The sequence below is a fragment of the Octopus sinensis genome, linkage group LG14 (genome assembly GCF_006345805.1).
Source record: "Octopus sinensis linkage group LG14, ASM634580v1, whole genome shotgun sequence".
NCBI classification, from domain to species: domain Eukaryota; kingdom Metazoa; phylum Mollusca; class Cephalopoda; order Octopoda; family Octopodidae; genus Octopus; species Octopus sinensis.
Window position 1 is genome coordinate 58,738,229 of NC_043010.1, and position 27,796 is coordinate 58,766,024.

General features: G+C 38.8%; 1 protein-coding gene across 2 annotated transcripts in view; it reads right to left on the bottom strand.

Moving 5' to 3' along the window:
• Nucleotides 1–24,083: 24,083 nt before the first annotated feature.
• LOC115219377 (protocadherin beta-11-like) overlaps nucleotides 24,084–27,796 on the bottom strand; it is a 65,447-nt gene continuing 61,734 nt past the window's right edge. For both annotated transcript variants that reach the window (XM_036509086.1, XM_036509087.1), the window contains exon 3: nucleotides 24,084–24,310. In XM_036509086.1, the coding sequence (XP_036364979.1) occupies nucleotides 24,284–24,310 (27 nt within the window). In that variant the 3' untranslated portion in view covers nucleotides 24,084–24,283. The remainder of the gene's footprint in view (nucleotides 24,311–27,796) is intronic.

The following is a 27,796-nucleotide window of genomic DNA, read 5'->3' on the forward strand; positions in this document are numbered from 1 at the left end:
TCTTCACAAAAGACCTTAAACAAAAGGTAAGAATACAAGCTGCCCCAAAAGCAGCAGATGTTTGGAGCACTTACATGTCTGTCTCGATGGCCAACCATTCCAGGTGGTAAGAGAGTTCTTTTGTAAATTAAACCTACCACCCCAATGCCAACTTCCACTTTTGCTGTTAGCCAAGTTATTTTTCAGATCATCATATTTAAAATAGCATAAATTGAGATCTTTTTCACTTCTTTGTCTACTATATTTTTGTCTAAAGGAATTAATGTGTCTATTAGAAGACATTCTTTCATATCATTATGTCATGTATAACGATATTATGTCTGCAGTGTTCTGTCTGTCTTGGCGTCAAAATCCCATACAATTTTGAGTTTATCAAATTCATTTACAGCCTTTTCTGTTGAATAATGTTGTACCATTTGTCTGAAGAACTGTAGCCATCTTTTTTACAAAGTAAATTCAAAAATAGAAAATAAAAAACAGGAAAAAGTCAATTAGATGTACACAGTGAATATATTAGATTGATGCTAAGAATAGGATGGAGAAAGTTCAGAGAAATTTTATCTCTGTTGATAACCAAAGCTCTCTCTCTCTCTCTCTCTCTCTCTCTCTCTCTCTCTCTCTCTCTCTCTCTCTCTTTCTCTCTGTATGGTAGTGAGATGTGGGCCCTGAATGCAGAGGATAAGCAAAGGCTGGAGAGGAGCAAAGCTGGTATGCTTTACTGGATGTGCAATGTCAGTGTGTGTGTGCAACAAAGCATTGATATAGCGAGAGAAGTTGGGAGAGGAGAGGAATTATATGCAGTGTGCAAGAGAGGAGACTGCGCTGGTTTGGTCCTGATGTGAGCATGAATGAGAACAGTTGTGTTAAGAAATGCTGATTATTTCAAGTGGAGGAAATTGTAGAAGAGGGAAACCCAGACATGGATTGCAGTATTCAAGGCCAATCTCAAAACATTGAGACTTTTGAAAGAAATGACAAAGAACCAGGATTTGTGGCACATTGCTGTATTCAAGAAGATCTGCCTGCCACAACAGAATCGAGATCCTAAAACCAAGGTGCCACATAGAAAGCATTGGTGTGGGTGCTAGTACCACAAAAAAAGCACTAGTGTTGGCACCATGTAAAAAGCACCCCGTACACTTTGTAAAGTGGTTGGAATTAGGAAGGGCATCCAGATGCAGAAATCATGTCAAAACAGACTATGGCACCTGGTGCATCCCCTAGCCTGGCCCTTCCTTGGAGAGAGGGAGAATTCCAGAGAGGAGGAAAAGAAAGAAGCTGAAAGTTCAGAGGAAGGCACATGTGTGGTCCCATGGCCGGAAAATAACCAGGATATCTCTGATGTTATTTCTGAGTTGACAATTTGTAACTTGCTACAAAAGGGTCAATATCTTCCTCTCCCTAATGACACAGAGGACTGTTGTTAGTCGCAGTGGTGGCTTACATGCCCTGGCTTCAATAGTATTTAGTTTTATTATCATCATTAACGTGGAAAGCTCGAAGAATTATTAGCAAAATGCTTTGTGACATTTCTTTCAAGTCTTTACATTCTGAGTTCCAAATGCTACCAAAGTTGACTTGCCTTTTTATCCTTTTGGGTATCAACTGGCCTCTGGTGTGGGTGAAGTTATCTATGACTTGCACCCTCACCCAAAATTGATGGCCATCATCATCATTATTATTATTATTATTATTATTATTATCATCATCATTATTATTATTAGTAGTAGTAGTAGTAGTTTGCTATCTCCCCCATGTGTGACTTTCCATGTACCACCATTATCATTTATTACTCTCCCGACACCAAAAGTCATGAGACATTTGGTTCACTGCCATTTCTCTGCTACCTTTTCCACTTCTGGAATTCATCCCTGGATTTTGATATTTTCACTCGCTGTGTAATACATAGTGAAGTTTCTATGCCAACAGAATGTGACAGTCATTGTTGTTTTAGCCCCAGGAAAACCTCTTTTCCAGCTGGCTATCGACACACAGTTTGTATCTGTATAGTCTAAGCAAGGGAGGTCATCGCTCCCATCTCTAGCTTTATGTAATACTCACAGACTCAGGTTTCTGGATAGTTACCTGTCCCCAGTGTGAGACAACCGCAAGCTAGTGACGAAAGCTCTCTCAACTCACAAATACTGTATATTCTTTAAGTGACACACAGTTGCTGATCTCATATAGACAAAAACAATTTGTTTTAAAACTCTGGGTGAGAGATATACAGTAGCAGTACTGAATAGTAAAGTTTCTATGCCAACAGAATATGGCAGTCCTATAAAGGATGATGTCACTGTTGTTTTAGCCCCAGGCAAACCTCTTTTCCAGCTGGCTATCGACACACAGTTTGTGTCTGTATAGCATTTGCAAGGGAAGTCATCACTCCCATCTCTAGCCTTGCAGTTTTTTCAAATGTCCTTTCCAAAAAGGAACCTTCAGTTGTACTTCCTTACTGTTGTTTTTTCTGATTTTCTTTCTTTTAGATACAAAATTTCTTTTTACTTCAGTGTTTAACCTATAAAATGTTTCTTCACTTTTTCTCTGTCTCTGCCCCCTTCGATGGCCTTTGCTTACCCAATTATTTTCCTCAAGCATCATACCTGTTACTTAACCCTTTAGTGTTCTGATTATTCTATCAAACATAATGCTTATTGATTCCCATTGATTTGAATTAATCATGCATTATCTCATGTCCTCAAGATCTTGATGGTGTAATTACTTAATGTAGAATAACATTGTAGGGTAGGTGTGAGAGCCTGGATCTGGTCAGTTTGAACATAAAACAGATTAAATATTTTGGCCGGATATGGCCGGTTTAAATACTAAGGGGTTAAAGGTGGAGAGCTGGCAGAATGATTAGCACACTGGGCGAAATGCTTAGTGGTATCTTGCCTGTCTTTACGTTCTGAGTTCAAATTCCACCAAGGTTGACTTTGCTTTTCATCCTTTCGGGGTCAATAAATTGAGTACCAGTTGTGTACTGGGGTCAATGTAATCGACTGGCACCCACCCCGAAAATTTCAGGCCTTGTGCCTAAAGTAAAAAGAAAAGCTTATGCCTGTTACTTAATTTCCTGACCTTCCACCAATATTATAACTTTTTTCTTTTACTAATTTTTAAATTTATTTTTCACAATTTTCTTCTGTATTTTTTCTTACATTTCTTTCACCTCCCTCGCGCCTCCCCTCATATACAATACGATCACACCAACATGCCAAACTTCTACACACCCCACCATCCAATGCAACCACACTTCCACACCACACATACACACATCCCCAGTGCACCTCTATACACAAACACACAAACCCACCTCCTCCTCCTCACTTCCTATGTCCTTCCATTTGAACCACATTCCCACCCGACCCCTAACTTTTTCTTCCTTTCTTTCTGTCTTTCCAACCGCCTCTCCTCCTTATAATTTTCCCATCTTCTTCTGACGAAAGACAAGCATCCGAAACATCAAGACTCCTTTCCTCTAAGCATTAAGTCATTACATTTGTTAAGACTTGTCACTCTCCTGTTGTCTTCTTTCTTTTGCATATTGTCCAACATGCAAACACATACACACACACATATATGCATATATATATATATATATCATCATCATCATCATCATCATTTAGCGTCCGCTTTCCATGGACGGTTCAACTGGGGTCTGGGAAGCCAGAAGGCTGCACCAGGCTCCACTCTGATCTGGCAGTGTTTCTACGGCTGGATGCCCTTCCTAACGCCAACCACTCGGTGAGTGTAGTGGTGCTTTTTATATGCCACCGGCACGGGGGCCAGGCGAGGCTGGCAACGGCCACGATCGGATGGTGCTTTTTACGTGCCACCAGCACAGAGGCCTGTCGAGACGGCGCTAGCAACGGCCACGTTCGGATGTATATATGTGTATATCTATCTGTCTATTTATCTATCAATCAATCTATCTAACTATTTATGTGTGTGTGTATGTATGTATACATACATACATACATATATATATATAGAGAGAGAGAGAGCGCCAGAGACAGACAGACAGACAGACAGACAAATAGATATACAGATATAAAGATAGATATATATATTCGGAGTGGTTGTCGTTAGGAAGGGCATCCAGCTGTAGAAACACTGCCAGATCTGACTGGACTGGTGCAGCTTTCGGGCTCCCCAGACCCCAGTTGAACCGTCCAACCCATGCTAGCATGGAAAGCGGACGTTAAATGATGATGATGATGATGATGATGATATACACACTTGCATATATATGTTACAGTTGTACAACTTCAGTGGCCACCACTATTAACCACTTTTTAAATTTACTTTCATTTCTAAATGTTTTGGGGTCAAATCCTGTACAAGGTCAGCTTTGATCTTCACCCTCTCGGGGTCAACGATATGAATTCTTGTAACAAGATATTCTTCCAATATTTATTTATGCATCTCTCTTTTTTTAGGAAGTTAGTCCTTTATCTAAATAAGAATATACTGAGATGTATATATAGATATATTATATATAGATATAGATATATATACACATCTCTATGTACATATATTTATATATTATATATATATATATATATATATATATATATATACACTTACATACATATGTATATGTATGTATATGTTTATATAGATATATGTGTCTGTGTGTATATATGTGGGTGTGTTTGTGAATGTGTGTGTCTGTATATATTTGCATAAATTATTCTATGGATTCACGCATTGAATGATTATGTCTATGCATGCACGTGTATGTTTGTATGCACACACTTACAAACACACACACACACACACACACATACATACGTGTGTATATGTCTGTGTATCTGTGTTTGTATATGCATGTTCATATATATATATTTGCATATTTGTGTGTGCATGTGTTGGTTGTAATATGAGAGTTCAATGCCAGTAGGGGCTGCCAGTTTTGCCCCTTAATTGATCGATGAGCTCCATAGAGCTTAGATTGATGGGGTTTCTTCACTATGCATACACACACGCACACACACAATCAACCACATGCACACACACACTGCATACACACACACACTGCATACACACACACGCACACACTCACACATGTGCTTTACATGCCTACACACAAACATCTGAGCTGCATACAACATATGTGTACTTTTGTATACAGGAATTCACATTGTCTGTCTATCTATCTGTCTGTCTGTCTGTCTACATGTCTGTCTGCCTATCTGTCTGTCAGTCAGTTTGTCTGTCTATCTGTTTAGCTATCTATCTATGTGTCTGTCTGACTGTCAGTCGGTCAGTTTGTCTGTCTGTCTATCTATCTATCTATCTATCTATCTGTCTATCTGTCTATGTGTCTGTCTGTCTGTCTGTCCCTCTGTCTATCTATCTATCTGTCTGTCTGTCTGTCTTTCTATCTACCTGTCTGTCCGACTGTCTGTATGTACTGAAAGAAAGAAAATGAAGAAAGATAGATGTATGAATAATTTATTTGTATGTTATAAAAATGTTGAAATTTTTTAGAAATAACAATACAAATAAGTTATAAATTGTAAAGCTCAAAAAGAAATGGGAGATGGGATAAAAAAAAAAAGCCTACATATATGTTTCGGTTCATTCCCCTGGTTGATAGGTAATTCTAAGCATTTGGTTATAGGCTAAGAATGAGATCATTTTTAACTATACGGGGATGAACTTCTTCAGGGATTTTATGAGATTATAGAACAAAGGTTAACATATCTCTTGAAAGGATGCATACAAGCATATATATGTATATAGGTGCAGGAGTGGCTGTGTAGTAGGTAGCTTGCTTACCAACCACATGGTTCCGGGTTCAGTCCCACTGTGTGACATGTTGGGCAAGTGTCTTCTTCTATAGCCTCGGATTGACCAAACCATTGTGAGTGGATTTGGTAGATTGGAACTGAAAGAAGCTTGTTGTGTATATATATATATATATATATATATATAGGCGCAGGAGTAGCTGTGTGGTAAGTAGCTTGCTTACCAACCACATGGTTCCGGGTTCAGTCCCACTGCGTGGCACCTTGGGTAAGTTTCTTCTACTATAGCCTCGGATTGACCAAAGCATTGTGAGTGGATTTGGTAGATGGAAACTGAAAGAAGTTCATCATATATATGTGTGTCTTTGTTTGTTCCCCCCCCCAACATCGCATGACAACCGATACTGGTGTGTTAACATCTCCGTAACTTAGCAGTTCGGCAAAAGAGACCGATAGAATAAGTACTAGGCTTATAAAGAATAAGTCTTGGGGTCGATTTACTCGACCAAAGGCAGTGCTCCAGCATGGCCACAGTCCAATGACTGAAACAAATAATATAAAAATATTAAATAAAATGTCTCTTCTATAATCATAATGTATCTAAGAGTACATCATTTAAGAGTGATGCTGCATTGGTTATGGAACAGCCTGCTTGTGAAATGAACATGCAGGTGGCTGAGTACACCACGGACAACATATCCTTATGTTGTCTGTGTATATGTGCATCACAGTGTGACGAGGCTGGCCCTTTGTATTACAGGTGTAACCCAGTTTTGCCAGCTGAGTGGATTGGAGCAATGAAGTGACTTGCTGAAGGTTACCATGCACCACCAGGAATTGAACTCATGACCTTACAATTGCAAGCTGAATCCCCCGAACCACTGAGCTACATGCCTTCACTCACAACATTATTTTATTTATCTTTCACATGTGTAAGACAGCAGGGAGTGATTTGAGGGAGATTTAGTTGCTATTTGTAGCAGCTGGAGCAACCTGGAAGAGGTCTTTCTCATTGGCTCTGTGTGTGTGTGTGTGTGTGTGTGAGATGGGGTTCTGTGACCAAAACAGGGGAACTCAGTCAGGTGAGAGTTAAAATCATAGACAGGGACCATTCTCTCATTCTTGGGTCTTCAATTGAATGAATAACTGGAGGCACCAAAAGACATGATTGTCACAGAGTTGTATGTGGTTCCTGCTGTTACTAGAAATAACAGCCAAATATCCTTCAGACTGATAATAATTTTGATGAAGCTGGAGAATGCAATGACTGTGATGATGATGATGATGATGAGGTGATGATGGTGGTGGAGATGGAGATGGTGGTGGTGGTTGTGGTGGTGAGAGTAGTATGTCTAGACCAATTGGTGAGATACCAATCCCTCTAAGGTCAGAACTCTCATGTGGACTGTTGCCAAGGTAACAACAGAGAGGCCACCAATACACTGTTCTCTGTCACACACACACACACACACACTGCCACCACCACCACCACCACCACTACTACTATACATAAACATATATGAGTGTTTGTTTATGTATACATACATACACAGACGTATGTACAACAATATACACGTGTGTGCACGCGTGTGCATGCGTTTGCATGCTTATTTGTGAGTGTCTGTGTGTCTGTGTGTGTGTGTTTTTAGAGATCAGGAGTTACACAGACAACAAACTGTTAAGATTTATTAATTTACATAAAAGTCACAACTGTCTAAATGTGTAGTGTGTGTGTGTGTGTGTATGGGAATATATGCATATATACATACATGAATGTACTTATATATGTAATACTCATTGTAAACCATCACATGATGTCTAGACAAGGATGCACGTATACACAGACAAGCATACACACACACACAAACGTTTACATATGTATATGTATGTGTATATATATATATATATATATATATATATATATATATATATATATATATATATATATATATATATACACACATATATAAATATACATATATATATATATACATATATATATATAAACATACATATATATATATATATATATATATATATACATATATATATATATACATATATATATATACATATATATATATATATACATATACATATATATATATATAAACATACTATATATATATATATATATAATATATATATATATATTATATATATATATATATATACATATATATTATACATATATATATATATAATAAAATATTATGGAATAAATCCAAACTTACAGGGAAAAATCAGATTTAGGATTGAATCCAATTTTATAGTAAAATATTATATTATATATATGTATGTATGTTTATATATATATGTGTGTATATATATATCCATGACTCCTTTTCACTTGATGCCAAGGACATATTTTCCAATGGCTATTGTGAATCGGTATCACTATACAACAAAGCCAAGGACATAATCATTGTTGGTCTTTACAGGCCTCCCCAAGCACCTCTAAACTGTTTTGAAGAGTGCCTTAGCAAAGTCAAGTACTTCCTTCAGAAGTACAACTCCGGAAACATACTAGTGATGGGCGATTTTAACCTCCCTCATGTGAACTGGCCCACAAATACTCTGAAATTAGGCAAATGCTCTACATCAGATAGAGCAGCAGCAGAACTGCTCTTTAATCTAATGGATGAATACTTCCTGACTCAGATAGTGCTCGAACCAACGAGACAGAATAAAACGATCTTGGATCTGGTATTGACCAATCACTCTAGCTTCATTCACAGTATTTCAGTTGAAAAAACTCTCCTCTCAGACCACGACATGGTACTCTGCAATTTTAATTCCCGACATATAAAAACCAAACCAGCCAATCCCACTCCATGGCACTCATTTGACAACATAAACTTCCACAAAGCGGACTGGGGGGCAATCAGAAAGGATCTGTCTTTCATCGACTGGTCTTTTACTCTCAATTCCACCCATATTGAGACCGCATGGCAGCACTTTGACAACATTGTCACCTATACATGCTCTAAACACGCTCCCATGAAATCTACTAACACAAACAGAAATCGGCTCCCTAAAAAGAAGAAAACACTCATCAGGCGCATCAAAAGACTCAACAAAAAAATCAACCAATTAAAATATTCCCACATACAACATCTACATTCAACAACAATGAAAAGGCTAGAGCTGGAAAAACTTCATCTGCAGACCGACATGAAAACCTCCACTGAAAATCAAAGAGCTGCAGAGGAACAGTGGGTAATCAAAAGAGTTAAACAGAACCCAAAAGTGTTCTATTCTTATGCAAATAAGCATAGAACCTCTGTCTCACCCATTGGACCATTGATCGATGATAACGGCATTCCCCAACACGATGCTAAAGAAATGGTAGAAGTACTGCAGAAGCAATACTGCTCTGTCTTTAGTGTTCCCACTGATATTGACGTAAGAGAAGCGAACGAAGTTGACTCCCAACATAAAATCTCTGACATAACCTTCACTGCCACTGACATCATAGCAGCAATAAATGAGGTCAAATACTACTCTGCTGTAGGCCCTGATAGATTCCCCGCTAGTCTCCTGAAGGAATGTAGACACCAACTTGCAGTCTCTCTGACCAACCTCTGGAGAAATTCATTTGACACTTTAGAAATTTCTAAAGTGTCATTAAAGTTTAATGACACTTTAGAAATTAGTAGGAAGTAATATAATGTACTATTGACTATGTATATTTGCATCTAGGTACTAATATGTGTATGTTTATTATCACAATATTAAGTTGAAAAACTGAAACATTGAATGTGGAACACATATATGTTTACTAATTTATATTACTTATTTACATCATTATGTATTTGTATATTTTTATGTATAGGAGTGTGAGTATATGCACTCATATGTATATGTATATGTTGTATTATGGGTATGTACTCACACCCATATGAGTATATATGTAGACTGATTTATATCACATAATCTCTGAAGAGGCCTTATGATATTTTTGTAAATGTCTCATTTATATCTATATATTGACCTACCATAAAAGGCTAATATTGGTAAAATGAGACATACTTATCTACATGGCCGAAACAGCTGTAAGATGTAATCTATACTTATATTTATATTCTCTTTTATATATATTCTACTTATTATGCAACATTACTCTTTTATGTACACTTTTTTATGTACATTCCTTTATGTACACTGATTTATTCTGCTTTTTTATGTTTAACCCTACAGTCTCTTATGTGGTGGTTTAATAAAGTATGTGATTGAGTATTATCTGGTAATTGATGTTTGATTTAGTTGTATTTCTCCATTTTCTTATCTTGTATTAGTAATTTGTGATAAATCATTTTACCTTTGCCCATATAATACAGTAAATGAATTGATTGCATCGCAATCCTTAACATTTATGTATTAACTTTGTTGGGTACTTCACTAGCAGTATATTGGATATATGTTATCCCATGGAGGGTTGCATTTACAACCCCTATCTCAATTGTGTGTGTATATATATATATATTATATATATATATATATTATATATTAAAAATATGAAATAGTGACATATATATATATATATATATAAAAATATGAAATAGTGACATATATATATATATATATATATATATATATATATATATATATATATTGTCACTATTTCATATTTTTTATTTTGCACCTGCATTTTTGGGGTTTTAATTTTGATGTGTGTGTGTGAATATACAGGGTGCAATGGGTAAATTGTTGCTATTTTATATTTTCAACTTCATACATGCGCATTGTTTGTTTTCGATTTTGTTGACCACACAGTATAGTAGGGTCAATTGGGCACCATCTGTGGGAAAGACAGCACCACAAAACAATTTACTCTGCCAGAAATTTGGAAGTGACATACTGTACTGCTTGGTATTCACACTGGAAGCTCCAATACAAACATTTCAGAGTGTTTGGGTGTCAATCTGTGGACATGTAATGAGAGTGATAAAAATCAGATATCCAGTCAACATTATGATGTTTGGAGTGATCACTAGTGATGGTGACATTATGCCTCCATTTACCTTCCTACACAGCCTCAGACTCAACACAGAGGCCTACACCAAGTGCCTTGAAGAGGTAGTGCTGCCTTGAGTCAAGAGGGTGGCTGCTGGAAGACTCTATGTCTGGCAACAGGACTCTGCACCACGCCACAAAAGCAGGAGAACCCAGTCATGGCTGTCAGACAACTTCTGCGACCACATCACCCATAAAATCTATCCACCCAACTCCCCACACCGCAACCCCCTCGATTATTATGTATGGGGTGCAGTTGAGTGAGAGACCAACAAAACTCCTTGTAACACCAAAGATGAACTGAAGGCAAGAATTATGGCAGCATTCACCAACTTAAACAAGGAGACAATCCAGAAGAGTTGCAGGAGATTCCAAAGTCATCTGGAGGCTGTTGTTGAAGCCAATGGTGATTTTATTGAATAAATTTACTCTTTACTATTTCAAGATATTTTTATGTAATTTTGGTAAATATTGCCAGCCTCGGCTGGCCCCCGTGCCGGTGACACATAAAAGCACCGTCCGTTCATGGCCGTTTGCCAGCTCTGTCTGGCCCCTTGTCGGTGGCACGTAAAAGCACCATCGGTTCGTGTTCGTTGCCAGCCTCGGCTGGCCCCCGTGCCGGTGACACGTAAAAGCACCGTCCGTTCGTGGCCGTTTGCCAGCTCTGTCTGGCCCCGTGTCGGTGGCACATAAATACACCATCCCCTCGTGTTCGTTGCCAGCCTCGGCTGGCCCCGTGCCGGTGACACGTAAAAGCACCATCCGTTCATGGCCGTTGTGCCAGCTCTGTCTGGCACGTAAAAAACACCCACTACACTCGCGGAGTGGTTGGCGTTAGGAAGGGCATCCAGCCGTAGAAACACTGCCAAATCTGACTGGGCCTGATGAAGCCTTCCGGCTTCACAGACCCCAGTTAAACCGTCCAACCCATGCTAGCATGGAAAACGGACGCTAAATGATGATGATGATGATGATGATCTGTTAAAATGTGTTATGGCAAGAATCATGACACCCCCTGTGGGAATGGACTAGCCGAACTCGTATATGTAGCAGTGTGGTCGTGTGAGAGCAATAGATGAGAAATCGCAGGAAGTCGAAAGGTGTCGTCTGTGAATTTGTGGAGTCACAGGAAATTGTTGAGAAGTTGTTTTGGATTGGTTACAGTTGTTGGCAGAGTATTTGGGAATACAACAATGGAGACAGTTGCTGTCTACCTCGTTCTGCAGTACCATATATCACACTGTTGGTGCACGAGACTAGGGTCACATATACAGAAACCATGTTATAAGAAGGATGAGATGTCAGAATTAGCTTCATTTTTGTGTAATTTAGATGACAATATATTCACCACACCCAGTATATATACATGTATATATATATATAGACACATGTGTATGTGAATGTAGACAGCTAAGTAGGTTGATAGATAGAAGGGTGGTGAGCTGGCAGACACGTTAGCACGCCGGGTGAAATGCTTAGCGGTATTTCGTCTGCTGCTACATTCTGAGTTCAAATTCCACCGAAGTCGACTTTGCCTTTCATCCTTTCGGGGTCGATTAAATAAGTACCAGTTACGTACTGGGGTCGATATAATTGACTTAATCCATTTGTCTGTCCTTGTTTGTCCTCTCTGTGTTTAGCCCCTTGTGGGTAGTAAAGAAATAGGTAGATAGATAGATAGATAGATAGATAGATAGATAGATAGATAGATAGATAGATAGATAAATAGATAGATAGACAGACAGATAGATAGATAGATAGGTAAGTAGGTAGGCAGGTAGACAGACAGACAGACAGACAGATAGATAGATACACAAACAGACAGATAGATAGATAGATATTTTTGGTACACACAAACATACACACACACACACACACACACACACACACAAACACACACACAAATATCACTTAAGCATTGCCAGACTAATGACTTGGTGTAGCACTCAATATACGTATGACGTTTCAGAATGTTGGCCGAGTAAAGAGCAGCAATAAAAGAAACAGATGACGAAGAAGGAAGAAATGATGATCTTATGAACTTCATTATAAGAGAAGTGGACTCAATACTTGAGGGCCTGATTAACACCTCACAGCTTCACCAGGGCCTCATTAAGCTAATGAATTCATTAAAATAATCATTTATCCCTCATTTTCTCATCTCTTATTTATCTCACTTTCTTATACATATATATATATATATATGTAGACGTACATATACATATACACACATATATACGTATACACTGACATGCAATTGCACATCATCATCATCATCATCGTTTAACGTCCGTTTTCCATGCTAGCATGGGTTGGACGGTTCAACTGGGGTCTGGGAAGCTAGGAGGCTGCACCAGGCCCAGTCTGATCTGGCAATGTTTCTACAGCTGGATGCCCTTCTTAACGCCAACCACTCTGTGAGTGTAATGGGTGCTTTTTACATGCCACTGGCACAGGTACCAGATGAGGCTGGCAACGGCCACAATCAGATGGTTCTCTTACGTGCCACCAGCACTGGTATCACAACTACAATTTCCATTGATGTTGATTGATTTCGATTTTGATTCTGATTTTCACTTGCCTCAACAGGTCTTCACATTTTTGTGTCCCAAGAAGGAAAGGTATGCATAAGTGGATAGGCTACATCCCAGGTAGAGGCCATGGGTTATGGTCTCACTTGTCCTGCCGGGTCTTCTCACACACAGCATACTTCCACAGGTCTCTGTCTCTAGTCATTTCCGCAGTGAGACCTAAAGTTCAAAGGTCATGCTTCACCACCTCGTCCCAGGTTTTCCTGGGTCTACCTCTTCCACAGGTTCCCTCAACCGCTAGGGTGTGGCACTTTTTTACACAACTATCTTCATCCATTCTTACCACATGACCATACCAGCACAGACGTCTCTCTTGCACACCACAACTGATGCTTCTTAGGTCCAACTTTTCTCTCAAGGTAGTTACACTCTGTCGACTATGAACACTGACATTACACATCCATCAGAGCATACTGGCTTCATTTCTTGTGAGCTTACGCATATCCTCAGCAGTCACGGCCCATGTTTCACTACCATGTAGCATGGCTGTACGTACACATGCATCATACAGTCTGCCTTTTACTCTGAGCGAGAGGCCTTTTGTCACCACCAGAGGTAAGAGCTCTCTGAACTTTGCCCAGGCTATTCTTACTCTAGCAGTTACACTTTCAGCACACCTGCCCCCGCTACTGACTTGGTCACCTAGGTAAGCAGATATGGCTGACAAGACTGACATGGAAAAGGCAGCTCCTGTGGCTCTGAAGGCATTGAAAGGGACCCCACTCCTTCATGCTATCTCCTCTTATTCAGTTTCTCAATGATCCACTCCAGCACCACATGTGGACTTTCATGCCTTCCAATTAACAACCAGGGTTTCCAACCAGTTGGCAGAGACACCACATAAGATGGGAGGCTGCTTGAGATGTTCATGAAAACAATGGTTTAAGCATTCATGGGGTCTACTCCCAGTCTCGATCTCACTGAAGAAGACCATCTTTGGGAGTCAGTTGTCCAGCATCTGAATCACATGGCAAACCCAGCAAAAAAGACAATGAACGATGCAAGCCTCAAGGAGGATCTTGATACAGGACACCTTGTCCTTGCTTGTGAGGCCAAGGATACTTTGGCCTGATCTGACATGGAATGCTTCTAGTTGTCTGATTTGGCAGTGATAAAGGGTCCAGAACTCAGACCGATGCAGGAAGGGGAATCCACAGAGGGGCTCAATAAATGGAGACTTTTGTAATTTCTCTGACTCACACATGGAGTCTCCTGAAAGATGCAGAGGACAAGTTGAGCCAATGGAGTAGCTCTGCATCAATGAGTCCAGCCTTAAGGATTGTGCTTCTATGAGAGCAGACTGAGTCCACCCGACGTAGAGGAGCATCACAAATAAGGACAGGCTGATTGGAAGGTGAGTACAAGGAGTCTGATTGAAGAACTTCAGCCAAGAGCATGTACATACAAACCGATAGACGTATGGAGAATTCCCCTGTTGTATGTATTGAATACATATTGAAAACATCAAAACTTGTATCAAGAGCAAATATTATTGTTTGAGAGAAACATGGAAAAGTATGTAGCATCATAGAAGTCAGCTGCCCTGCTGATGTGAATATCATTTTGAAAATTAAAGAGAATAACTATGGACAGCTGCTTCAAACCCTTCAGACTCTACAACCAGAATTTAAATTCACATTTATACCAAAAATAATTGATACACTTGATTTTGTGAGCAAATGCCCAAGTGACAATCTGGATACGCTAGGGTTTTCAGAAAAACCAATCAGCCAACTGATTTGCAGGCTACAAATACAGTCTGTAAGTGGAACAGTAAAAATATGCAAGACTTTTCTCAAGTTTCAGAAGTGACTTTCTTTATGTTATCTACATTCCAATGATGGAGTTTCATGTCTTTGTTAGAAAGCAGTTCCAGCTTTACAGGAAGATTTCAAATAATGAAAAATAGAAGAGAACATACATACACCATCACCCATATTATCATAATTTTTATCATCGTTTATCGCATCCCCTTTTTTATCCACCTCTCACTCTCCCCTTACATTCCACTCTCCCCTTATCACACATCCTTCCATCGCTCTCTCTCTCTCTCTCCTATCATCTGTATAATTCTGCTGTTGTTATTAACCAAATTAGAACTGGTTTCTATAAACCATTTATATACTGCCAGTCACCACTCCCTCTCCCTTCTGCTACTCTCTACTGACATCCATCCACCCTTCTCATCCTCACTCACAATATCCCTACCCCTCTCCACCATCCACTACATTCACCTTCTACATTCATCTGACTACCCCCCCATCCATGCTTACCCCTGCCCAACCCTCTTGATTCTCCAGTGTCCATTCTCTTTTCTGTTCACCTTCTGGGACATCAGATAGGTTCCTGCACCTCATCACCAGAATACTTATCCCCTTTATTTTTTGTGGCTCAACCCAAACCTCCAGCACCACCACCTCCACCGAATCCATGTAAAATGTGCTGTAGTCATGCATTGTCTCCGGAACACACCTCTCCTTACTCTTCGCATCATACATTAAACTTTTCACTACTCTGCCTCTTACATTTCCTCTCAGTCAAGCGTCTCTTTAGTTTTGTTGGTTATAATAATGCATGGTTCATTGGTGCTACAAAAACGACAGAGCACCCAGCATAAGCTGTAAAGTTGTTGGCATTAGGAAGGGCATTCCATAGTATAAACTATATCAAACTGAAACACTGCAGCAAGACATGGTCAATGATGATGATGACGACGACGACATATCTGAGTCTGAAAGATTGCTTGAAAAGACAAGGTTTGATTTATAAACTTACCAGTTTAATGTGTTTTCACGGCATGAAACTGCTAGTAGCTCATATTTAAATATTGCATATAATAAGGATATTTATCTCCCACTGGATGAAGTACTGTTTTGTTGATGCAACAAATAATGGAACAGTACATTATACATATCTACATACATACATACGTACATACATATTTATGTTTATGTATATAATGAAGAAATTGTACAGGGTATGATGGGTAAATTGTTGCCATTTTATATTCTTTATTTTGCACTTGCATATTGCTTGTTTTTGATTCTGTTGACAACACAGTATAGTAGGATCAGTTGGGCACCTTCTGTGAGTAAAACAGCGCCACAACACAATTCACTCTGCCAGAAATTTGGAAGCAATATGCTGTACTGCTTGGCATTCATGCTGGAAGCTCCAATACAAACATTTCAGAATATTTTGGTGTCAATCTGAGGAGATGTAGTGGGAGTGATAAAAATCAAACATCCAGTCAACATCATGGTGTTTGGAGTGATCACTAGTGATGGTGAGGTTATACCTCCATTCATCTTCCTACATAGCCCCAGACTCAACATGGAGGCCTAGATCAAGTGCCTGGAGGAGGTAGTGCTGCCTTCAGTCAAGACGGTGGCTACTGGAAGACCCTATGTCGGGCAACAGGGTCCTCTACTGGAGAACCCAGTCATGGCTATCAGACAATTTCTGCAACCACATCAGCCATAACATCTGTTGTTACCTTCCTTAATTATCATATGTGGGGCACTGTTGAATGAGAGATCAACAAAACTCCTCGTAACACCAAAGTTGAATAAATTTACTATTTAGTATTTCAAAATATTTTTTATGTAATTTTGGTAAATACATCTGTTAAAATGAGATGTCAGTGCTTTTTATGTGCCACCAGCAGAGGTGCCATTCAGACAGCTCTAGCACCTGCCACAACTACAATTTCACTCAGTTTGACAGGTCCTCACAAGCACAGCATATCACCCAACAATTGAAGGGTGCTTTTAATGGGCCAGTTATGTGATACTGGCCTCGGCCACAACTATAATCTCACTTGGCTTGAGATCAGTGCCACCTTGAGGCCCAATGCATGAATGGTAAATTTAACATGCCACCAGCACAGGTGCCAGTCAGACCACACTGGCGTCAGCCACAAATACGATTTCACTCACTTCAACCAGTCTTTCACTCACATATCTATCATCATCATCATCATCATCGTTTAGCGTCCGCTTTCCATGCTAGCATGGGTTGGATGGTTCAACTGGGGTCTGGGAAGCCAGAAGGCTGCACCAGACCCAGTCTGATCTGGCAATGTTTCTACAGCTGGATGCCCTTCCTAACGCCAACCACTCCGAGAGTGTAGTGGGTGGTTTTTACATGCCACCAGCACAGGTGCCAGACGAGGCTGGCAAACGGCCACGATCGGATGGTGCTTTTTACGTGCCACTGGCACAGAGGCCAGTCGGGGCGGCGCTGGCAACGGCCACGTTCAGATGGACATATATATATATAAAATGTATAATTACATATATGTGTGTTTGTGTGTACATTCACACAGGTTTATATATGCATTATATATATATATATATGTATGTATGTATGTATTAAAAAAGAATGAACCGATTTCATTACACAATATTTTAGTAAGGAAAAGCAATAGAAAACACCAGCTCAGTCACAAGTATTTACTCACAATCAACTTTTAATTTCCTGTCTTACAAGTGTTCAATGTGGCCACCACCTGCAGCATGGGCAACATCAATGCGATAACAGATTTCCTCCTGGATGCGTATCACACTCCACTGAGTGTGTGTGATTTTTTCTTGTAGACATGTGTAAAAGATCGCATTTATGTTCCACCACAACCCACTAACCTTGATGGCCTTAAACATCGAATAACAACAGCGATCGACTCAGCGGATCGTGATATGCATCTGGGAGGAATTCTCTTATCACAGTGATGTTGCCCTTGCTGTAGGTGGTGGCCACATTGAACAATTTTGTTGATTGTGAGTCAATACTTGTGACTTAGCTGGAGCTTTCTATTGCTTTTCTTAATTAAAATATGGCCTAATGAAATTGGTTCATTCTATTTGACTAACCTTGTATATATACATGAATATATGTATACACACACACACACACACACACACACACATATCTCGTCCTGCTACGCATACCTTTGGTCTTGTTTCTGCCTTTAAATGCATCCGTAATTAAGTCTGTGAATGCACTCAGTTTCCAAGGCCCCTAATCATAAGATACTTGCACAGTTGCAGGTAGCTGACTGGTTGCTACATAAAAAAACAACCAGTACCCTCTTTGAAGGGGTTGGCATTCAGAAGGGCATCCACCATAGGTGGGAGCAGTTGTGCGTGTGTGTGTTATCATTCTAGTGTTGCAGTTGCTCCACTGAGCCCTTTCTGAAAACGCAATGTACATGACAAATATTTATGTGCAAATCTTCAATTGCATGATTTCACTTTCAAACATGATATTATTGAGTTCTTTGATTTAAAGAAAGCCGTGACTGAAAGGTTCTGAAACTATAACGTTCCATATTTTTTGTTTACTAAATTTCATGTTCTGTTCTGTATTGGACATCATTGTTTATTCGCAAAATCACAGAACCTGGAGCTTAACTATGGTCTATCCGTAGCACTTACTCAGCATTACCTGACATCTTTGGGTCTTATTGACACCATTAACTCTTACAACTTTCCTCCCTCCCTCCCTCTCTCTCTCTCTCTCTCTCTCTCTCTCTATATATATATATATAATATATATATATATATATAATATATATATATATATATATATATATGTATATATATATATATATATATATATATATATATATATGTATATATATATATATATATATAATTAAATAAGGATGGAAATTGATATCAATCAATTAAAACCAGTGGTCTAGCATATTTTAAAAAATCCATATGTAATATATATATATATATATACATATGTATATATATATATATACATATGTATATATATATATATATATATACATATGTATATATATATTATATATGATTTGTAGCCTTCAAACCTTTTAATGTTGTAACTCAAAGTTTCAGCAATGGTCGTATAACATTTCTGCTGTAAACTCTTCCGACGACCAAAATACGCACCTGTAATCATTGAAATGGACGTTTGTGAAGTGCAGAGTTCATCTCCTCTGTAACATAGTACCAGGGAGTTAATTCACTGCTAAGCTGGCAAGTTGTTTCCCTTGGGTGAGCTGGGTGACAAATCTCACAACTCGTAAGTATTTCAAGGAAAATCACCAATAAAGTATTTTAAAATCAATAAAGTAATTGATTACACAGAAAGTGGAGAATAAGGGATGAAGTGGGCCAGAATTACTGGACCTTGTTAGATATTGGTGGCCGTCTTGTATGTAATTGTTATGTCATTATAGGCAGCCAATCTTTTAGTCTGTTCTTCCCTGACCAACTCCTTTCTGTTGAATGAGTAAACTTATTTAACTCTCATTGATTATTGGTATATCGTTTAACTGTGGGATATGTTACCTGCCTAATGGTGCAAGGGGAACAACCCACTAGCTCAGAATTTCAATTTTAGCCACTTTGCACGATGTGACACGAAACCAAACACTTGTAACATGGCCGTGGTGCACCTGAGCACTGTATACAAAAATTTCATTATTATTATTATTTTTATATGTGTGTATTTTAGTTGATTGAAGATCTTGTGGCTAAATAATGCTTTCAAATTTTGTCACATGGGCAGCCATTTTGGGGGAGGGAATGCATTGATTACATTGACCCCAGTATGCAACTGGTACTCAATTTATCCACCCCCAATAGGATGAAAGGCAAAGTCAACCTCGGCAGAATTTGAACTCTGAATGTAGCAACAGGTGAAATACCGCTAAGCATTTAGCCTGGCGTGCTAATGAGTCTGCCAGTTCACTGCCTTCTTGTGGCTAAATAATCTTTTCTACTCGAGGCACAAGGCCTGAAATTTGGTGAGGAGGGGGCCAGTCGATTAAATTGACCCCAGTATGCAACAGGTACTTAATTTATCAACTCTAAAAGGATGAAAGGCAAAGTTGACCTCTGTGGAATTTGAACTCTGAATGTAAAGACAGGTGAAATACCACTAAGCATTTAGCCTGGTGTGCTAACGAGTCTGCCAGCTCACCGCCTTCTTTTAATGAATAATTAATGATAACTATAACAGAGATGTTGTGTAATCATTTGGTGAAACTCTGAGTAACACTATTACGAGTACTGAAAATTCTAGAGATAATACAGAGCCCACCATTTTCTAAGGAGTTTGTTTTCTTTGTCTCAGCTGATTTCCATTACAGGAGATATTACAGGTATATCAAATACCATACAACATACATTCTTGATGTGTTAAACATATCTGTGCCTCTGGGTGATGTATCTTTATTACCAAGAGATAATTAAAACTAGCTTTGTAGGAGAAGGGCAGATAATTTCAAGAACCAAAAATTCTTCAAAGTTGGCATCCCATTAAGGAAAGAGACGGTCTTAAAATCTGGAGATAAGAGGACAGTCATGGAACTGTGTTTCTGGGTCAATGGCTGTCATCACCACAACAATTCTATAATCTTATCTCCAGTATCTATCCGTAAAAGTGTAGAATATGTTTATGGCTGAGGAAATTTGTATAATTTAAGCAAAAACTGTGCTGAAAGAAATAGCTCAAAGTGGCCATTCACTTGTATTTGGACAACATAGGCACAGTTATATGAATGAATTCATAATCTCTTAAAATTATCTCCACGTCTGGAGGATGTGAAGTTAATTATCAAATTACCAAATGGCAATTAAGACCAGATTCGTTTGAAAAGGGGAGATAATATCAAGACTCAAAAACTCTCCAAAGTCAATGCACACACACATTATTTGTATATAGGGGTATGTATGTATCTAACGGAAAACGGTTGAAATAAACACCGGAGATGCTTTGGCCCTGACACACAAACAGCAGGAGTTACTCAGTGGTGTTGCAATTTCTTCCAAATCCATAGCAATACTAGAAACCCTTTCTTGTCTCAGGGTCACAAAGGTCACACCCCTTAGCTTGTACACTTCACCTGGGTGGGGGCAGCGAGGACTGAGTTACTCTTCACCTACAGAAAGGTTCCACTTGCGGTCCCTTGTCCAGCCAAAGCCATCTTGAACTAGTTTCAGCTTCCATACCTATTTCCTTGATCACATTCTTTAATTGTTTGGGCTCCAGGCTTATCTTCCACAGAAAATAATCTCAGTCAAAGGCTACAGCAGCTGACTTCGATGGGGAATGAGGCTGCATGCTGGCCCCTGACAAGGGCCTCATCAATCAAAACAAAAGAAAACAAGGATTTTAATTATATTCAATTACCTTTCATTTATTTCTTCTTTCTGTTGTTGTTGTTGTTGCTGTGCAGGTGTTGTTTGTTGTTTTTTGAGTCATGTACTATTGTTGTTATTGTTGTTATTGTTGTTACTCATGATGTTGATGTTGTAATTGTTGTTGTTGCTTTCTGCTGTTGTTGTTGTTACGGTTGTTGAGGAGCAATAATGAAATCATGGCAATTTCACTTTCACATCAACAACAACAACAACAACAACAACAGACACAAACCCCCACCCTTAAGATTGCTCTCCACCCCACCACCAGCAAGTAGGAAAACTAACGAACGAGCCATAATGTGGCCTTTCAGTCAGCTAGGAATAGCAGCCAAATTTCCCTTAAATCACACCATTTTAAATAAGGAAAAGATCCATAATATAAGCTTACAGGATGGCCACGACTGGAATGACTTTGATTATAGGTTTACTCAATCAAACCTGATCTTGGCTTAAACAGCAGCAATACCATCTCCACCACATCACCATGGGAACCAAATCCAAAACATCAGAAATATCTTTTGTTCCAATTTTGCGTAGAAAGTTCTTTTATATTTTATTTCGGTGTTACAATATGGTGGTGGTGGTGATGGGGGGGGTCAGTGGTGGTAGTGGCTTTGGTATTGGTTGTGTTGGTGGTGTTTGTTCTGATTGTTGTTGTTATTGTTGTTGTTATCTATGATTGTTTCTGTCATGTGCCTCTGTGTGTGTGTGTGTGAGTATTTGTTTCACCAGGTATTCAGCTTTATTGTATGTCTATGTTCTGCCTACAACACCTTATTGTGGCCAGGCTGTCACATCCAACATTTATCAGACATGTGTCACAGAGGCATCATTCTGTGTGACGGGTGTGTGCCACAGTGTTCTTGTCACTCCGTGTCTGATGATGTGTCACAGGGAGCTTGTCCCTCTCCCTCTGTTTGCTGGTGCGTCACAATGGCTGTTTTAGTGGTTGTTCCTGATTGAGAGAGATACCATGCTACAGGTGTGACATGCGATAGGTGTGACATGCTACAGGTGTGACATGCGATAGGTGTGACATGTTACAGGTGTGACAAATTCCTGGAAGAGCATATGAGAGTTGTGACACCATCTGATGGGTAGTGTTACAGTGTTATTGAGTAACATAATCTCACGCTCTTACTCAGATATTGTGATACAATACTGTGTCACAAAAGAGTATCCCAATGCTGTAACAACAAGAACAGGATAGGTGTGTATGCGTGTTAATGTGTGAAAGTGTATATGTTTATGTATGTATATATGTGGGTAATAAATACAAACAAATACATAGTTGTATGCCTGCGTGTATGGGTGTGTATATATAAATTAATATATATGTATGTATATTATATGTGTAATCGTATGGATACTTAATATATACAAATATACACCTGTATGTTTGTGTGAATGTGTGTGTGTGTGCGCGCGTGTCTATACACATACACATATACATAAATGCATATATATATATACACACACATACACACGCACAAATATGTAAACGGTTTTTTTATAATGTGCTTGTGCAAACATATATGCGTGTGTGCACAAATGATTGTACAGTTGCATGTGTACATACATGTGTGTGTACATGTTTTCTGTGTGTGTGTACATGTTTTCTGTGTGTGTGTGTGTGTGTGTGTGTGTGCGCGTACGTGTGTGTATGTATATGTGTGAATGTCTATTTACATATGTGTGTGTGTGTAAACATACATTAGTTCCGGAACAGTCGTCACATTTCCACAGTTTCCAAAAGTAAAATCAAAAGTTACCTCCCCTTTCCCTTCTTCCTCTTCTCTTTTTTCCAAATCCTTCTCCAGTCCCCAGGGACCCGAATTTAGTTTTAAAAATATATACAAATCAGAGCTGCAGATTAAAAACAACTCCACACCAATGTACCAGAAGGGGTCGAGAGCAGATTCCAAGTTCAACATAGTCCCCGAATGGAACGCTTAGCATCATTTCCAATTAATTTTTAGACTTTGCAGTTCTGTACAAATGGCCGAAAGCTGTGTTGGTTCTTTTGATTGAGAGGTTGTTTGTTTGGTCGGAATATTTTGGTATCAACCTCATTGTTCCAGTGTTTGGTGCCAAAGGTGAAACACACTTGAAGAATTTCAGCTTTTGAACAATCCAGAAATACAATTATCCATTGTTGCAGTTTGAAGCTGTAAACACAGCCAAGGTGGACATGTCCATGTTCAGACTTATCAAATATTGATGTCTGACATAGGTACAGGGGCTCGAATTTTGAGGGGATATTTTTTAGCAGGAGGGCCAGAATGAGGGTAAAATCCATTGAGATCGGACCCCAGTTTGTAACTGGTACTTATTTTATCAGTCTCCCTATGATAAAGGTAAAATTGCATTTGGCAGGATTCAAAGTCCAACTATAGAGACAAGGAATTAAATAACACCACACATTTTTTCCGATGCTCTACCAATTCTGCCAAATCACTGCCATTAAGGTTCATTAAATATTAAAAAGGTAAAAATCAAAAAACACTTTCACACACAAAAAATATATCGCAATGTTTTTTCAATATTTCTTCTTTTCTTATAATTTATATTTTTTTTATATCTGAAATTTTTTTTTTCATTTTTTTCTTCTTTGTTTTAGCTCTTTCATTAAATGCCACGATCTGTGTTTGGTAATTAATTAGGTCCTCGTTGTCTGAGAGTCATCATATCGCTGTATCGTCAATGTCCTCCTCCTCCTCCTCTTTTTCTTTGCATCATTTTATCGTTTCAGTGTACGCGTTGGAAGCTGGAAAAGATAGAAAGATAACGATATATTATTATATACCTGGATAGGCACAGGTGTGGCTGTGTGGTAAGAAGCTTGCTTCCCAACCACTTGGTTTCGGATTCAGTCCCATTGCATGGTACCTTGGGCAAGTGTTTTCTACTATAGTCACTGGCTGACAAAAGCCTTGTGAGTGGGTTTGGTAAGCAGAAACTGAAAGAAGCCTGTTGTGTGTATATGTATATATATGTATATATATATATATATATATATATAGATATAGATAGATAGATATGTATGTATTTATTTGTGTATCTGTGTTTGTCCCTCCACCATCACTTGACAATCAATATTAGTGTGTTTATGTCCCTGTAACTGAGTGGTTCAGCAAAAGAGACTGATAGAATAAGTACTAGGCTTACAAAGAATAAGTCCTGGGGTTGATTTGTTCAACTAAAGGCAGTGCTCCAGCATGGCCACAATCAAATGGCTGAAGCAAGTAAAAGAATGTGTGTGTGTGTGTGTGTGTGCGTGCGCTCTCCCATTTCTACGCTTGGATATCCATTCTGTAAATTATTCAAACCGAAAATCAGAGGAGAAATGATGTTTAATGCTACATGAAGATTTCCAGGAAGCACTAAACTTTGGTTAACAATTAATTATGCTGTCTCGGTAGAGATAGCACTTCTGAAATACAGATGATGATGATGATGTTCATACATACATGATATGACGGCCATATACTCGTGACCCAGGAAGACCATTGCTGACCTTTAGGAACATTGTGCGCTCTAGGACTAACTTATATTTTGCATTTGCGGCTCTGTTGGTGGCTAATGCGTCCTCCTGTTGACAAGCATACATGACAGCAAACATTGCAAACCAAGTTTCCCTATTTATTACACTAGGCGTGTGCTTTTGAACAGCATGCTTAAATTCTTCATGCAGAATACGTGCTCTCTCAAAAGTGTCAACCCCCACTCCTTATATATATATATATATATATATATATATATATATATATATAAGAAGAAAGAAAGGGACTAAAAAGTCCAGGCAGATATCAATAAAGCACTCAGTTTTAAATGAATTTAGTCAGCTATCTCCAACAATCAGACACCAGTAAATGTAAGTAGAATACAGATTGAAAGTAATTCCTCATGCACAAAACCGGTAGATCCAAATATCATTTAGAAGAATTTCTAGGAATTCAGAGAATTTCACAACAAACATACCTATAGGGAAAACCATTTCTTTAATTGTAGAATTCACCTTACAAAGCCAACAATTGTTTCTATTGTATTGGCATCTTTCGGTAGAGAAAATTACTACTGAAATTAATATTTCCAGAAGTATATATTAATAGGTTTTCAAGGTGATCCAAAATTAAGTAAATTCTTTGACTTTGGGTTTAGCTAATTTTGTATTCAAATGAAAATGTTGTTAGCATGTGTTTTCAGAAATATTAATTTCAATGATATTATCTGTATCCAAATACATTAATACAAAAGAAACAACTGTCGGCCTTCGAAGGTGAATTCTACAATTAAAGATATGCTTTTCTCTATGTGTATTTTTGTGTGTGTGTGTGTGTGTGCACACACACACACACACACACATATATACACATACAGATATATACATACATGCATATATATATATACACACACACATATATATATACATACATATGTACATACATACACATATACACACACACACACATACATATCATCATCATCATCATAATTATCATGGGTTGGTCAGTTTGACAGGGATCAGCAAATGAAATGGCTGCACTGAGATCTAACGTCACCTTCTCTACTGTTCGATGCCAACCGCTTCACAAGGTGTCCAGGGCACTTTTTATTGTGGTACCAGCATTGGCGAGGTCACCAAGTATTCACAAGACAAGACCCTCTCAAGTGAGTGGGGGGGGGATATTGTATTGAGGGCTATGAAGGTATGACAGGAATGGGCCAGAGCAGGTGTCACTGCTCCAGAATTCCCTTCCTGTGCTCATGTCTTTTTCAAGCAGGTGTGTCCCCACAGTTTAATCAGAACATTAACACTTTTCAACCTCACCAGGATTAGAGGAGCTGGACTGCAAGGGTCATGGGCTCTGTTCTTCCCTCCAGATACTGTCACAAAAAAGGAACCATCTCTATTTACAACCTGTCAATATGGAAGTAGGTTTTTTTGTATAAAGGGAAAACTCGTTAACGTGCCAAGTAAATTAATTGGAGGTGTATTATCCATCTTTATGTTCTGTGTTCAGTTTACATCGAGGCTGACTTTGCCTTGCATCCCTTTGGGTTGAGCACTGAGGGAGATGTAATCAACTTAACCCCCACCCCACTAAAATTGCTGGCCTTGTGCCAAAATTTGAAACCTATCTGTAAGTGGTTTGTCTGTAAAAAAAGGGGTCAAGCCAAGAGAATCCTTAGCAGACCAGGCAAAATGCTGGGAAGCATTTCATGTTTCATGTTTTGAGTTCAAATTCTGTAAAGGCTGACTTTACCTTTCATCCTTTTTATTTGGAGGTGGGGGGGAGGGTGTCAATAAAATAAGTACCAGTTGAATACTGGGGTCGATGTAATCAACTGCCCCCCCCCTTCCCTGAAGTTCCCAAATAAAATTTGAAACCAATATTAAGTGGTTTGTCAGGCCTGCTAAAAACAGCAGCTAAATTTGATTCAATTCACAGCCAACCTCCTTAACAAAGATGTCTGAAACTCTCTTTGGATAAAAAAAAAACCCTCCATACATGATGTTTGAATGGAAAATGTAATGGTCATGGCTGGAATAATATTGACCATAGATCTACTCAATAGGGGTCAGCCTGGGGCTACACAAAACCAACCACTGCACATTTCAGTAACAATTACACCACCACCGTCACCACATTACGCATATCTTCATGAAATGCTCTCCATAGAGTTGAGACATTTTCATAACAAAACCAAGGTTATTCTTGGTTTCTTTTCTCTTCAATTAGACATCTTAATTACCTGAACACACCCTTGCACCTCCCCACCCCATACCTCAACTCAACCTCCTCCTCCGCCCCAATCATGTTTGTAAGAGATGGAGCAGTAGTGGGAGTGTGTTGATGTCACATCTTCCCCAACCAACTCCACCCCCACCTCTACAGTCATTTTTTTTTTTAGTTTAGTAATTGGCAAACAGAAGTCTTATGTATGTATATCTGTGGGTGTATATATATATATCTATATCTCTCTCTCTATCTATATATATATCATCATCATCATTTAATGTCAGCTTTCTATGCTGGCATGGGTTAGATGATGGTTTAACTAGAACTGATAAGCTTTGTGAACTGCACCAGGTTCCATATATATATATATATATATGTTGAAACCAATTGCAGACCTGTTGAGGCAAGTGAAATCAAAATCAATTCGATGACTGGCATCCGTGCTTGCAGGGTGCAAAGAGCACCATACGAGTGTGATCGTTGACAGAGTGGCTATTCGAGTATGATCG